The sequence below is a fragment of the Peromyscus leucopus genome, chromosome 16_21 (genome assembly GCF_004664715.2).
Source record: "Peromyscus leucopus breed LL Stock chromosome 16_21, UCI_PerLeu_2.1, whole genome shotgun sequence".
Classification (NCBI taxonomy): domain Eukaryota; kingdom Metazoa; phylum Chordata; class Mammalia; order Rodentia; family Cricetidae; genus Peromyscus; species Peromyscus leucopus.
In genome coordinates, this window is record NC_051084.1 from 18,155,237 (window position 1) to 18,170,845 (window position 15,609).

Consider the following 15,609-nt stretch of genomic DNA (forward strand, 5'->3'; position numbering starts at 1 on the left):
GATGTGTGTTCCATGGATTGTTCCCGAATGAGACGGAGTTCCTTCCTTGCACTTGGCATGCGCCTCATAAGGGTCTGTGCAAGCGCGTGAAACTTGAAGCCAGCAAGATCACACACACACACACACACACACACACACACACACAAATGTAACTCTGACTGTCCTAGAACTCATTCTATAGACCATAGACCAGGCTGGCCTGGAACTCAAGAGATCCGCCTGCCTCTGCCTCCCAAGTGCTGGGATTAAAGGCCTGTGCCACCACCACCCGGCTTTTCAAGTGACCAGGGTGATTTGAGAAGATGACACTTTTCGAGAGTACCTTGGTTTCTCAGAGGGAAGATGAAGTCCCCATCCTGGGCTATATCCCACCCTTTCTGTGACCAAACCAATCAGACTCGCTGCCAAGAAATCTGTTCTTCCTCATCACACGCAGCTACCGGGTAGACGTTCAGCATCTTCTAGGTTGCACAACTGCTTTCCCATGAAGGGTTACAGCTCAAGACACGGGCTCCCCCGGAACAAAGGGGACATGTTCCTGCTGGGACCCTGAGTACAGATTTGTGGCTGTTATCTCCTCACATGTCCATTGAACTCAAAGATCTGAGGCATTAGGTTCATGTCATTTAACATTATAAAAAAGAATATGGAAGGATCTGCCATTCCAGTTACACATAGCATAAACAATCACATAAGCATAGCCACCACCACCACACACACACACACACACACACACACACACACACGCACACATAAAAGCTGGCCTCCAGGCCACACTGCCCTCCTGCTGTTGGGTGTGGGAGAAACAAGCTATTCTGTTCTAACACATCCAGACATTCGGATGGCAGCTACGATTCCCTGGGACAGTTTACGTGTGAAATGTGTGCCCCAACAGTCCATAGGTTTGAACACTGGTCACAGTTTTGGAAGACTGGAACCTGCAGCAGATGAGGCCTAGCAGGAACAAGTGGGTCATTTGGGGATGGAGGGCTGAGAAACACAGGTACTAAAGACTGCTCACAAAGTCTTATTTCGGGGGGAACAAGAGGATCATTATCAGACGCTGGGCTGGCAACCATTCATGACACTTTCTCGGTGACAGGGCGAGACAGTGGAGTTTCCTCCATCTTGTAGTTCTGCTGAGGCCATTTTAGGGTTAACTAGAATCTGACCTCCCTGTTGGGAAGCCACATGGACAATTACTCAACTCTATTCTAGGAACCCAAGGTCAAGATGGCCCAGCTAACTTAGCTTCTGTTAACGCCTGTGTAGAACCTCCTCCCAGCTAACTGCTTTTAAACTGCTTGCCTGCACAAAACTTTCCTCTGTAGCTGCTGGCTGAGATGCCAGGATGTGGGTTTTGTCTTTAAAAACATCTTACTCCACTTGGGAGGCACAAGCAGGTGAATCTCTGAGTTCGAGGCCAGCCTGGTCTACAAAATGAGTTTCAGAACAGCTAGAGCTGTTAAACAGAGAAATCCTGTTGTGGAATGTCTTTCTGTATGCTGTGAATATGTGTTGCTCCCATTGGCTAATAAATAAAGCAGCTTTGGCCTATGGCAAGGCAGCTTAGAGGCAAGCGAGGAAATCCAAGCGGAGATAGAGAAGGGCGGAGTCAGGGGAGACTCCAGCCTGCCGTCCAACGAACAACATGTAATAGGACACAGGCAAAAGCCACGGAATACATGGCGATACATAGATGAATAGAAATGGGTTAAGTTATAAGAGCTAGCTAGCAACAAGCTTGAGCCATAGGCCATACAGTTTGTAATTAATATTAAGTCTCTGAGTGATTATTCTCTAAGTGGCCGTGGGACCACGGGTGGGAGAGATTCGTCTGGACCATGGGGCCAGACAGGACTGAAGAAACTTCCAGCAACAAAATTATGTCCCCCAAAACCAGAAAAACAAAACAAAAACCTTACCCTAAACCAGTGGCTCTCAACCTTCCTAATGCTGAGACCCTTTAATACAGTTCCTCATGTTGTGGTGGCCCCCAACCATAAAATTATTTTTGTTGCTACTTCATTAACTATAATTTTGCTACTGTTCTGAGTTGTAATGTAAATATCTGATATGCAGGATACCTGATATATGACCCCTGTGAAAGGGTTTTTCAACCCCCAAAGGGGTCATGATTCACAGGTTGAGAACCACTGCTCTAAACACTCAGTACTACATCTGAGTCCCAAATACCTGAGTGTAGTCCCAGCCGGATGGAATAAAGACCTTCAGTTGGCTATAGACCATGTCTGAGTGGTCTTCTCCAGTCGACTCCCGGTAACAATTCTAGCAGAGTTTTATCTGCATCCTGAAAACTTGGGTGAGGCTGAGTATCAAAATAAATGGGTTGTTAGGCCGAGGAAATCTCAAGGCAGCCTAACGTCCAGGCTGTGACGCAGTTATTGTTCACTGCATTCATCCACATTCACAATGAAAACAAGCAGAAGTGTACAAAGAAATGTGGGAAATGTCGTTTGGTGGGTAGAGATTGGACCAAGTTGAGGGCAGGGCAGATCTGGGATAAACTGGCTGTAGCTGTTAAAGAAATCTAGGGCCATTGATGTCTGAGACCGTGCACTGGGATAATAGGTAAGGCTCCTAGAAGGCAATGCCTCACTGATTCAAATGAGAACTCCAGGATATAAAAATGCAAATTTCCATTTGAAAGGAGAACGCTTAAAAAGATGGAAAACAGCACATAGGGAGATGTTTTCCCAGGTTCGGCCACAAGGGCACGCAGAGGTGGCTGCAACCATGGTCGAAGTGTGCCAGGCTTCATCTGGAGCTGGCAGCCAAATTTGGTGATGTGGCATCCACATTTGCCAGACGTACGAGGGAAGAAATAAAGGAAATTTGTGCCAGGATTCCAGAAAGCCACTGAAACCAAGCAGTGAATGGCAATGTCATTCCCTGTATGGAGGCCTCGAGAGGCCACTGTGTGAAGCGAAGGCGAAGGCTACATTGTAAAAGCCCCCAGATATTAGAGATGCCAGCAAGGTGGGAGGCTGGATGCTCACTGAGGAAAGATGCAGGAACCAGGTACTGGCCCAACAGAGACCACAGGCACCAGAGGCACCAGAACCGTGGGATGGATGGGACTACCCGAGGCCACCAGGGCCCACATGATGTCAAGAACCTCAGACACTAGACGTGGAGCAGAGGGTTTGTTTTCTACTCTGCTGGATTTCATTCATCTTGCTTTGGCCTAATCTTTCTTTGCTATGCTCCAATTCCTCCCTTTTGAAATAGGTTTGTTTACTCTGTGCTATTGTATGTTGGAAGTTTATTTTACAGGGGCTCACGATTCAGAAATTGTCTTGAGTCTCAGAGCAAACGTTGAACTTAGGATATTAAACTGTGAGGGCTGGGGGAGGGGGGACAAAGACATAGGGATAAACTAAATGCATTTTGTATCATGATGTAAATGATTTCAAATGCCAGATAGAATGTTATAAAGTGATGCCTTTGGGTGTTTAGTTGACAAGGAGTGGGTCTGTAATAGTTAACTGGAAAGAAGAAATAGCTAGGGTCTTAATGAGTTCACCCTTGAGATGCCTTAAGGATTGTTTTGGGGGGCAGGGGTGGGGGTCACGATACAACTCACCCTAAATACGGGCCACACTATTTCCAGGGCTGGAGTCTGGACTAAATAAAAAGTAGAACAGTGGAGGCCAAGTCCCAGCGCTCATCTCTCTGCTTCCTCCTTCAGGTTGCTTCTTGCCAGGGATTTTGTGACAGTATTGAGAAAGGAACTAACATGACCTCCCAGATGTAGCCCTCCCCTTAGGAGCTTTTCTGCATTTTAACCACCCCTTCCTCTGGGCCATCTTAGGGACCTAGGAAACGTCTGACTCTGTACTATGCTTTATCTGCACACTCCTGCTGCTGGATGAATTAAGTGCATGGTGTTTCTGCTCAACTGAAGGACAACCCTGGTTTTGTCTCAACTAAGTACTGAACCCCCTCACAGCCAACTCATTTTCAAAACAGATTAGGAGGTCATCAACTTCACAAATGGATGACCTAGTCAAACAACAGAAAGACTGAGACACCCCAGAACTAACACCCTGCCCCTAAAGCCCACCTTGTCTTCACACAGGACATCTACTAGGGCAGGCAACATGGAGCAGCATGGGGCACATGCTGCAGAGTGAGCTATCAGGACCTACAAGTGTCCAGCAACTGGCTTCCCTGTCTGTGTCTGAGTGGCCCCACTGGACAGACTGTCAGTAGTGAGTTGTGACATATGCAGTCTCCAAATACAGTGTTTAACAGAAGCCAAGAGACAGAATACCAAACTATATTTACTGTTTACAGTAGTAAAGGACAACAAATAATGTACAAACTGGTGAATAAACACAACAGAGCCAACAGACATCCCACCCAAGCCCACGCAGCAAAACAGGAAACAAGAACATTTTCCTCAGGATTTTAAGCAAGCGAGAGATGGTAGGTCAGTGTCAGGTGACTATAAAAGGCAGAGATGGCCATCAAGCAGCAATGGATCCTTACAGAAGGATGACAGGCAGAACTATGAACATTTAACTGGTATAGACCCCACAATGCAGGACTGACGTCACCCACTGATGCATCATTTGAATACACATTTGTAAAGCGGCAGAGCACAGTCCATGAGAATGAGGCCACCTTCCCCTGGCTTTCTTTTGCAGCCACACTTTAGAGCAAGTCTCTTATACAACATCACTGTAAACTTGATACTTAACTAATTACCTTCTTAAACAGAAACCATAATTATGTATCAGAACCAAGTACTAGAAAGAATCTGAGGCCACATTCAATTTCCAAATGAGATAGGGCAAGTACTTTCTTCTACATCATGAAAAGGGAAGAGAGTGGGTTTCACTGTACCAGCCTTGCCCAGGTACCCACTCCCAGATACCAAGTAGAAAGGGGCGTGTGCAGGAATAGTTGGGTCACAGTACTTAAGGACTCCTTACATTTTTAAAAAGCATTGGTCTTTTCCCTTGAACTTCACCATATGTTTGACAAAGCTCAAATTTATAGTATTTCACATTTTTATATTCTTTGCCTACAACAAATAGGTGGAATTCTGTCCCTCTCCCCCCTTTCAACATCCCATAGGCATGCCCACTGGGGAATGTGCCCACAAGCTCTCTATTTGATTAGGACAAGTCAAACTAGAGGTAACCACAGTTCTGGGGGGCAGAGTTGGGCCACAGGCTGAGAGTCTACATCCAGCCCCAAGTTTGGGGAGGAAAATATTTTAGGGATGGGAGGAAACAGAAACAAAAACAAAAACAAAAAACAAATCCCAAAACCTCACATCTCATTTCCCTAAACCAAACACTCTTGTTGGCCAAGTTACATAATACTCGCGTCCCTGCATTATGGTCTGTAGTTCACTCCAAGCGGTGACTCTGGCTTCTGCTGACTCTTCTGTGATTGGCGTGGCTGCATGGTCACCATTCAATAGCAAATGTCAGGACAATGGTTGGGTATGGGGGCGGTCCCTCGGAGAGCTGTTCCTCCTGTCTGCTGCTGGAATACGTCAATGGTGTCCTCATCCTCCATCTCCAGCTGTCCAAGTTGCCAAGGCAGGGCCAGGCAGAGGGGACAGGAAAGGTCAGAGGTGAATACACAATGATACCATGCTCCCAAACAGCTTCCCTACAGTAGACACGGCCCAGTCACCTTGGCTGGAGTGCAGCATGCAGGGAAAAAGGGTCACTGGTGGGGTCACAGTAACTACTTATCCACCTGACTGCTGACAAATTCATAGGAGTTCAAAGAACAATCACAGCTAAGAACTGAGGGAAAAACAGGGTCACTAAAAACAGATTCATCAGCCCACAGAATGCACTATGTGTTCTTATACCGTCTACTGTGTATATTGCGATGTCAGCACTTTAAAGTGTCTTTATGCATTTTTAATGAGGGCACTCACATGAACTTAGATCACCAGGCTTGGTGACAAGCATCTCTCCCACTAAGCTATCTCGCCACCCCAGCATTTGTAGATAAACATTTGACACTCACAAAAACCTTGCCTATCATCCACTCGTCTTTTATTTTTATGTGTCTGTCTGTGTGGTTGTGTGAGCTTATGTGCCCCACCCACATGCATGAAGGATTCTGCAGAGCAGAAGAGGACGTCAGATCCCCTGGCACTGGAGTTACAGCTGTGAGCTGCCCTGTGGGTGCTGGGAATTGAACCCAGGTCCTCTGGAAGACCAGCTGGTGCTCTTAACCCCTAAACTACCTCTCTGGCGCCCCCCCCCCAAAAAAAAGAAAAAAAAATTGGTCTTATTTTGAGACATGGCTCACTCTATAGCCCTGGCTGTCTTAGAACTGGCTCTGTAGACCAGGCTAGCCTTGAACTCACGGATCTGCATGCCTCTGCCTCCTGAGTGCTAGGATTCAAGTCCTGCATCACTAATGCCAAGCCCAAAAATTTTCTTAAATTTATTTATTTTTATGTACATGTATATCTATGTACCACATGTGTGTCTGATGCCCAGAGTCCAGAAGAGGGCATCAGATTCCCTAGATCTAGAGTTACAGGTAGTTGTGAGCTGCCATGTGGGTGCTGGGAATCAAGCCCGGGTCTTCTGAAAGAGCAGCCTGTATTTATAACCGATAAGCTATCTTTCCAGTCCCCACAAAAATATTTTTAATTAAAAATTTTAAAAATAAGACAAATACCTAGGTTCTGACTCCAGTTCCAACTCCAATAAAGAGCAAGTGGCTGGCACTAAGCCCTCAGGACCTCAGGAGCTGTGGATTTGTGGGCAGCCGTCGGCGATGGCCATGGCCCCCGAGGGTATGGGTCCTACACCTGGTCTCATCTCAATATGATGAGAGCACCAAACAGCCAAGATATGTTTCCAGTCCCACTTCTTCAGCTGAGAAACTAATCTCCAAATGTTAGACCATGAAGTCTAATCATCAAAATCATTGCAGAAACAAGTCCTTTTGTGTGCACCTATCTTATTCTCAAATGACAGTGTTCCAACTGCGCAGATCCTGGCACACACGGCTACATCATACCTGGGCTGGAGTGTCTGTTTCGTTGATTGGTTGTCCATCAAACCGGAATCGAATCTGCCTCATTGACAAGCCCTGGGGAAAAGGAAGGACATGCATTAGATGTTCCCAGACAACACAGATGAACCTGAAGATATCCAGAACCAGCAACAATATGAGCATCTGCATATGCACACAACCCAGCTGAGTGGAAAGAGCCCTGGTGGCCCACAATCTACAGCATCTGCTGCCCCAAACCAACCCATTCAGAAGTCTCCGTCCCGTTCCGACACCTGGCCTGCCCTAATTCTGCCCCTCCCTTCCTCTCAGAAGCTAAACTAAGCCAAATTCCCCCCAGAACTTCTGTACTGCAGTACCGTTTCCTCCTCCGGAAAGTTCCCGAGAAAAACAGGTCAGGTGACCACGAGGGCCACAGTCAGGAAGGCTGTGAGGAGCACAGCAGAGACGAAAGGCCGCTTCCCTCCTGAAAGGAAGGCAGCGGCCGCCTTGGCCTGTCTAGGGAGCGGGTGAACAACCCCCGCAGAAACACACTCCTCTACCTCAGCAGCTCTGCTGTCCTGGAACAGGACAGATGGATAAACTGAGACTGTTTCCTCAACCCTGGAGCCTCCTTGAAACACCATGAATGAAAAGGCAAGGCCTCAAGGAAGAGCCGGTGGACAGCTGGTCTCTGCAGCCAGAACTAGAACCCCCACCCCACCCCTCAACTCCTCCCACCCTACCCCACCCCCAGGCCTGGGGAAGCTGGTGAACTTTTTGAAAGTTCACATGCAGGAGCCAAAGAAATAGCTCAAAGGTCAAGTGCATTTGATGTTCTTACAGAGGACCAGGTTCAATTCTCAGCACCCATATGGTGGCTTATAATCACTTGTAATTCCAGTTCCAGGGGATTCAATGTCCTCTTTTGGCCTTTGTAAACACTAATCATGCATGTGGTACACAGACATACATGCAGGCAAAAACACCCATACACATAAAATTTTGAAAAAATGAAAAAAAAGTTCACATGTAAATCTCCAAGGGTACATCTCTGAGGGTTCCCCCACAACCCTCAGAGGCCAAGTCAGTATCTCTCCCACATCAGGAATGTCTAAAGATATGGACTCAGAGCTCTGTCAAGACCCGTATGGTGCCAGATGGTGGTGGTGCATGCCTTTAATCCCAGCATTTGAAGGCCGAAGCAGGCGGATCGCTGTTGAGTTTCAGGCCAGCCTATTTTACAGAGTTCCAGGATAGCCAGGGCTACACAGAGAAACCCTGCCTCAGAAACAAAAAACAAAACAAAACAAGAAAACAAAACAAAACGAAAAGGCACATAAGCAAATGGGTGTTCAGGAAGGCTAAAAAAAGCCAGCATCTCCCATGCGCCTCAGAGACCCCTCAGTCTTCCAGCTGCACCCCCGAGTGCTGGGTGGAGCCTAGAGGTATTCTTTCCTAGGAAACCTAGTGCCTTTCAGATCAGCATCTGGGACCCTCCAGAGCCCCTACTTCTAAATACCACCCTGTGCGCCCACCCAAACACACAGCACTTCTCTCTCCTGCGATGGTTCATGCTTCTCTCTTAAATACAAGCAGGAAAGACTCAAATATGTGAAAACAGGCCAGGGGGAGAAGAAAGCACTGTGTGTTACAGAAATGACATGCCTTCCCAGTGAGAAATCACTCCACAGTGATAAGAGATAAGGAGAAGGCTCTTTAATAAGACAGTGTGTGTCGGGCTTACGGCCTCAGATAGAAGATTTTACTAACTTATATACAGCCGAGGCTTATGGATTCCACATATGATGTCATCCTTAAATCTCTCCCAGGTCGCGGCCCCAGGTTCCACTTTGAACAATGTTAACAGAGACAGGAGACTCAGGTCTGGCCATTTAGGCAGATGTGAGCTTTACACAGCAAAGGTATTGCATATTGCCAGAATTATTTTAAGTATGCCAGTGGGGTTCTCTTTCAAATAGTCGCTGCCTGGGGTAGTTTTGTCCACCTGACAGATTATACATTTCTCAGTGAGAGAATTGAGGGCTTTATGGCCGACTAAGACTTAACACTGGTTTTGAGCCTGCCCTGTCCCCTTGTGCTGCATGTCCAAAGCATGTTATTTGATATGGGGATGGGTCTCACAGCTGGTTGTAGGTCAGGGTTGTCTCCTTTGTTGCGGGAAGAGAGCCTAAGGTCAATCCTGATGAATACACATTTACATCCTAGCATCCTAAATCTATCTTCTCTCTAACAGGCCTGATTAGAGTACCTCTTACCTTTGGGGATTTTAGAGGAGTGCTCCTCCAGCTGAATTCTACTTTGTATGACTTCATGTCTCCTAAGCAAACCTATTAGTAAAGCATCAAGCCTACTGTTTGAGCTTCTTCAATACCATGAGGCAGAAAAAAGGAAGGGGACAGAGCAGTTAAAACACATGTACACTTAAAGCTTCAGGGAAGGTTAAAAATACACACCAAGAAAACACTAGGAAGTTGCTACTAGGGGAAAAAAAAGAAATACAAAACAGGAAAAGGCAGAACTTCTGGAAACTAAAAATCATGGTGAGCAAGACTGGCCTATAAAGTGGGAAGATAAAGAAAGGGAAAACTCAAAAGGGAAAGCCACAGTAAAACCCAGTGCAAAAGGAGGAAGATGGCCAGAGGCAAGCACGGAGAATGGCTGACGGCGGAGGACTGTGTACTCCAAACATGAGACAGAGCAGAGGACACAGGAGCGAGGACAGTTCGAGTCAAGTTTACAGATGCACAGGGCCCAGAGATCACTTCCCCAGAGGGTAACAATCTCCTCCAGAGCCCCTGCTGAGATCTCACATCAGAAGCTGACAGTGAATTACGGCAACGTCCAAAATAGTGCATCTCAGCCCAGAACACTGCAGCCAGATATGCAAGTTCCTATCAGATACAAGAGATGACGCTCCGTGCAAAAGGGGAGAGTTAACACAAAAAAGATGCAGGAAGGAGACAGAGGAAGCTTCCAGAATGACTCTCAAAGGCTATGTGGGACGGCAGTGCTGCAGACGCCCTCACCTCCAAAGCAATGAATGGTTCAGGTGGGGCTAGCAGGAGGCTCCACAACATTGAGGTAGCAGTCTAGTGTGTGCCCCCCCCCAAATGTGGGATCTCAGCAGAAGACCAGGGTGCAACAGAAACACACAAGAGCAAGCAGACTGAGCATAGCACAGGCTAGGAAGGGCCCGGCACACAGCACCTGCAGCTGACTCAGCCGGGAAGGCCCAAGGGGGACAGTGTCAGCACCTGTCACAGGTGAGAAAGCACCTAAGGTCAGAGCCTAGAAGACAGGAGGTCAAGTGCTCTATCTGCAGGGCTCGAGAGGCAGGAAGGAGGAAGCATGGCACTGCCTTGCAGAGTACTTAGAACAAAATTCCCAGGCGGGAACTGTGCAAGTCAGGGCAGTGAAATCAAAGGGCAGCACACAGCTGTGTTTGCAAGCACTTAAGGGCAACCTTGAACCACCATGCTGAGATGCCACTGCCCACACCAAAGGGCAAGACCCCCTATGAGAGCCACCAGATGGCAGGGCTCAGACAGGAACCGGCACCTAGGTCTGTGTGTAACAAGCCGGGCAGCCACTGAGGCAGACAGCAGAGGAGCAGGAGTCCAAGGCCTCCCAGGTGGGCTGGAGCGTACCCACCTGCCAAAAGGTCCTTAGTAAGAACGAACTAGGTGGATAGGCCTGGGCATAATGTGTGCAAGTTCACAAGGACACCAACAACAGCGAGCAGAAATGACCAACCCAGCTGGTCACTGTTGCGGACAAAGGTCAGTCAGCATGCTATTCTGAAATGGTAATGAAGGGACAAGAGCAAGTGTTTCCTCACTTTCCAAAGGAAGATAGAAAATCAAATTGCCAATGAGGACGGCATACACAGGCATTACTGGATGGGTATCAGAGGGAGGACTTGGATGGATATCAGAGGGAGGACTTCCAACCAGCACTGATCCTACATCTGCGCACACAACAGGGCATCACCACCAGACCCAAGTGCTGGCTGATGGGACTGGACCATCACCGTGATGGGGTCGATCGGGAAGCAAATCCACACTGGAGTCTACTCAAGCCTTAAACTCCACCCTTCCATCTGCAGGAACCCGGGGAGAAGACACACTATGAGGGACATGCAGATAGCAAGACCCAGGGCAGCAAGGGCAAGTCTGCAACACAAGTCGCCCCCGCAGGACTCCTTCAGGGAGGGAGGCCGTGCGCACGCACGGGGCTCTGCCTACCTGCCTCTCGCAGTAGGCCTTCATCAGCTTGCTCAGTGGAGTGTGCCGCTTGATCTTGAACTGCACCACTGAGCCATCCTGCCCCGCCACTTTCAGGTTGATGTGGTCATTCTCTGTCTTCACTCCCTCCTGTAAGACACGGGAACTGGGTCTCAAAAGCTGGCTCAGAATCACCGGGGCTTAAAGCGCAGGTCCTAGGGTAATGGTGATTTTTTCAAGTCATCAAAACCAACCTACTTCTTAAAATTCCCCCAGCAGCTCGTGGGAGTTATTCCCCCAGAGTGACTCGTGTGATTGTCTTATTTTTACACAGAATTTATTTTTAACCTACATTTGTTAAGCACCCTGAAAGAAACAGCCGTATAAAGCCAGTGTCCTCACAGACTACCAATTCAAAGACAAAAATCTACTCATTAAATCTAGGAAGCCAAAGAAAACCCATCTTTGTTTTAAAAATTATTTATGAGGCTAGTAAAAAACACGTTTGCAGGCTATACATGGCTCTATATGATTGATAAGAAAAGCCAACATAAAACCAAGAATGGGAGACCAGAGGGACACTGGGGGCTCTGAGGGATCCGCTAGAGTTAGCAGGGTGAAGGCTGTGGTCCTCCTGGACCCTCCAGTCTCAGACTGTGCTCTTCTGGGGCTGGGTATGGATCCAAGGAATACCATGTACTCGGCCTGCACAAGGCCCTGGGTTCCATTCCCCACAGTGAATGAAAAATTCCTATTGAACAGCAGTAGTTTTTATATAATCATGATATACGCAAGCCGTTGGCAAAGGCGAAGTCAGTTACTTCTTGTTGCCTGGAAACACACTTTGAATAAAAAGTTTATGTTATGGGCAGGCCACAGAGCCACACTTTGGGGCCGTTCAGTCCAAAAAGGAACTACTTTTGTTATTCAGAGCATGCATGACACACAGAATGTATCAAAAGCCCACGGGGACTTTTTAACCTTTTGACCTTTTTACTTTTTAACTTTTAACTTTGACCTTTTAACTTTTTAACCTTTTTGAATGTGTATGAGTATTTTGCCTGCATGTATGTCTGTGCATAATATGCAGGCAGTGCCCACGGAGGCCAGAAGAGGGCGTCAGATCCTCTAGGACTGGAGTTACAAATGTTTGTCAGCAGTCATGTGGCTGCTGGGAACTGAACTGGGTCCTCTGAAAGAGCAGGACTGCTCCTACCACTGAGCCATCTCTCCAGCCTTGGAAACCATTTATTTGTTAAGGACATAGATCCTTGGTCCACTTGCAGACCAAGTCTACTCCCTGTCAACACACCGGTTTTTTCCCACAGCTCAGGCTCAGCCAAGGAACTCCATTGAAGTGCCCTACTTCCCTTGGATGTCCTGGGCCACTTCTTATTCCTGGAGAACAGGGTAGGACAGTGTCAGGAAGGGACCTGACCTGCACTGGGTCCTAAAGGCCTCGGGTAAGAGCTCTTTCCAGCCTGAGAAATGGTCCCCAGGTGAGAGGATCTTGCAAGGCCCTGAGAGAACACCTGTTCTCCCATTCCCTCCCCTCCTACGTGAGACTTCTCAGGACTCACTCACAAGACACCAAGGACACAGTAGCACTGCTCAGATAGAGAGCTTGGCTCCTGCTCCAGAGTGTGGGATTCACCACGAGAAAAAGTGAACAACTCCAGGCCCCAAGACGCACTGACTTCTATCAGGAAAAAAAAAAAAAAAAAAAGTATGCTGTGGTCAAAACAGGCAGCAACCAGGACTTAAGTAAACAGAAATGCCAGCAGAGGTGAAGAGGCCTGACGCACTCTCCCTTCTAAACAGCAGGACGCTGGCACAGTCCAGGAGTTCTCTAATTAGCAAATAAACTCACAAGTTAAGAAAAATGAGGCTTAGCATGACGACTGCTAAGACCTGTAACCCCAGCACTCCTGGGTACATACAGGTCAAGGCCAGCTTGAGCTACACAGGGAGACCCTGTCTCAAAACAAAGGCTAGAGGATCTCTGTGAGTTCAAGACCAGCCTGGTCTACATAGAGACCTTGTCTTTAAAAAAAAAAAAAGGTATGAGGGGATGGAGGGAAGGAAGTAGCTCACTGGCAGAGTACCTACCTAGCGTACAAAAGTCCCTAGGTTAGATCACCAGCACTGCAAAATATAAGTAAAAATGTAACGCTCTGCCTCCACTAACCTAAGGAGGCAGAAGGTGTGGGCTTTCCAGTACCACACCAGGCATTCACTTCCTGCCCAACCTCATAAAGAGGAAACCAACTACAAAATATACAGTGTTTACTCTTGGCCCAGGACAAACAGGTCATTCAACATCCATGATGGTGCAGGCGGCACCCAAGGCTGATTTGGAATTAAAGGTAAGGCCCCGCAGGCAAGATGTTGCTGGGTTCAGCGGTTGACTTTACAGCAGGGTACCATAGCATTCCAGTGGCTTGCCCTGCTCCTGGGGTCTCCCATCTGAACCAAGAGAGTGGTCACCTCCAGGCCCAGGCCGGTGAACGGCACAGAATGCCAGGCTCCAACGTTTATCTCCCAGCAGGGCAGGGGGGGTGGAAAGGCTGTTTAACTGGGATTGGGCAACCCTGACCTGTCCACGCACCAATTGCCGAGACTAAGTGAGGGGCCTGCCCCGCAGGACCGCCATGGAGCGGGAGAGCACCCGGCCCGACCCACAGTGATAAGCTCGGAGCGGCCAGCTCTACTCCTGCCCCGGGGCAGCTCTCAGAGCGCCCAGGGTCTCACGCACGGCCTCACGCGTGGACCTCTGCACACGGCGCAAGCGGGATGGCCACGTCGACGAGTGAGGACCGAAAGGGAGACCTGCTAACCGAGGACCAGCACCCCGTGGGACCTCCAAGTTCCGGGTTCTCGGGCCGTGGGGCGTGGCCAGACTCGGGGCGGGACTACACCTGAGGCGGGGCGAGACCGGGGGGCGGAGCCCTGGCGTGGCGGGAGGCACGGCCGGGGGTGGGACTAAGGGGCGGGGCGGGGCCAGGGTGAAGCTCGGGGCGGGGTGCGACGCCGGTGGGGGAGGGGCGCGGGCCGCGGTGGGGGAGGGGCGCGGAGGCCCGGGCGCGGGCCCGCGGGCCCGGTTTGCGCGCGGCCCGGCCTGCGTCCTGCGGACTCTGCAGCGGCTTGCGGCCCGGCCTTACCTTGGGCTTCTCTTCCGACATGGTTGCGCGTCGGCGGCGACGGCGGGAAGCGCAGCGGGAACCGGTGGCACTGGAGCGGGCGAGTCACGCTCTCTGCCCCGCCGCTCTCCCGCCGCAACTGTCGCGGGGCCGCGCTTTATCCCTAAATCCCGGCGCGCCGGTTGGCCGCGCCGGGTCACGTGGTGGCGCGCGTGCACGATGCGCGTGCCCTGCGCCTCGGGTGCGCGCTGGCCGGCCGCGATTCCGGACGGTTGGGAATGCGTCACGGGGCGGGTCAGGCACCCGGGCGCGCGCGCAGAGCCCCGGGGACGCGCGACCCAAGGTCCTGGGCACCGAGACCCCCACGATATGGGTACAAATCTGCGGGGCCACGCAGGGCGCAAGGGCTGCGAGGCATGGGAGCGAGACTGGGGGCGTGTGTGTTAAAACAGGAGCCAAAGAAACGCTTTGGCCCAACCGACCCCAGTGTCTTCAAGCAACCTCTTTGCCACCCACGTTTGGCTACTTTTCCTGTATGCAGGCTGCGTTTGGGGAAGAAAGGGCGAAGAAAATCAGGCTAACCCCTCCAGGTAGTCCAGGAAGACCAATAAGAGGTTACCAGGCATGCTTTATGGGCCACACACTCCCGGAACAGGCCTGTGGCCTTGAATTTGAATGTCACAGGGGGAGGGGAGGGGGACTCCTGTCTGGAAAAGGCATCCCTTGAGGACACGCAGGATGACTTCTGTTGGCCCAGAACGTCAGCACATACTCCTGATTCATCTTTTCCCATCTGACCTTCCAGGTGGGGTGGGTCAACCTCCACAAGGGCATTCCCAAGATGGCTCCAGGACGTACCAGCCTCTTCCCCAGCCTTCTTTGTATCTATCTACCCTTCTTCCTTACATGGTCCCAAAGTAACCACCAGGTGGCTGGGGTAGGCAATAGTGGCATGCACAGGAGGCCTCCCTTTTGACCTGCCATTTGCCCAGTTTCTGGAATGCTGTCATAGACACTAATAACCCATATTTTACACAGGAGGACACTAAGATACCTACAGGTTTGATAACATGCCCAAGGAGTTAGCTTGGTAATTACTGCAGGACAAGCGAAGAAGCTTGGAGCACTAACAGGGAGCACTGGCTGGGTAGTCAGGAGTCCTTTGCTGTATCTTGGAATGTGTGTTCTTAGAATGCAGTCCACCTGCTCTGTGTCTA

General features: G+C 49.6%; 1 protein-coding gene across 1 annotated transcript; it reads right to left on the minus strand.

The window, feature by feature from the left end:
- Positions 1–4,287: 4,287 nt before the first annotated feature.
- Sumo3 (small ubiquitin like modifier 3) lies at positions 4,288–14,559 on the minus strand. Its single transcript, XM_028874323.2, has 4 exons — positions 14,414–14,559; positions 11,274–11,402; positions 7,033–7,104; positions 4,288–5,562 (listed from the first exon to the last, which is right to left on the minus strand). The coding sequence occupies exons 1-4, from the start codon at positions 14,432–14,434 to the stop codon at positions 5,452–5,454; spliced, it is 333 nt and encodes a 110-aa protein (XP_028730156.1). The 5' UTR covers positions 14,435–14,559; the 3' UTR covers positions 4,288–5,451.
- Positions 14,560–15,609: the final 1,050 nt, after the last annotated feature.

What these genes read in the sequence shown, in the direction of transcription:
- Sumo3 (XM_028874323.2), bottom strand. Translation starts at nt 14,434, where the DNA reads ATGTCGGAAGAGAAGCCCAAG. An exon ending in TGTCGGAAGAGAAGCCCAAG is followed by an intron (nt 11,403 to 14,413) that starts GTAAGGCCGGGC and finishes CGTGTCTTACAG; the next exon opens with GAGGGAGTGAAGACAGAGAA. An exon ending in AGGCCTACTGCGAGAGGCAG is followed by an intron (nt 7,105 to 11,273) that starts GTAGGCAGAGCC and finishes CCTTTTCCCCAG; the next exon opens with GGCTTGTCAATGAGGCAGAT.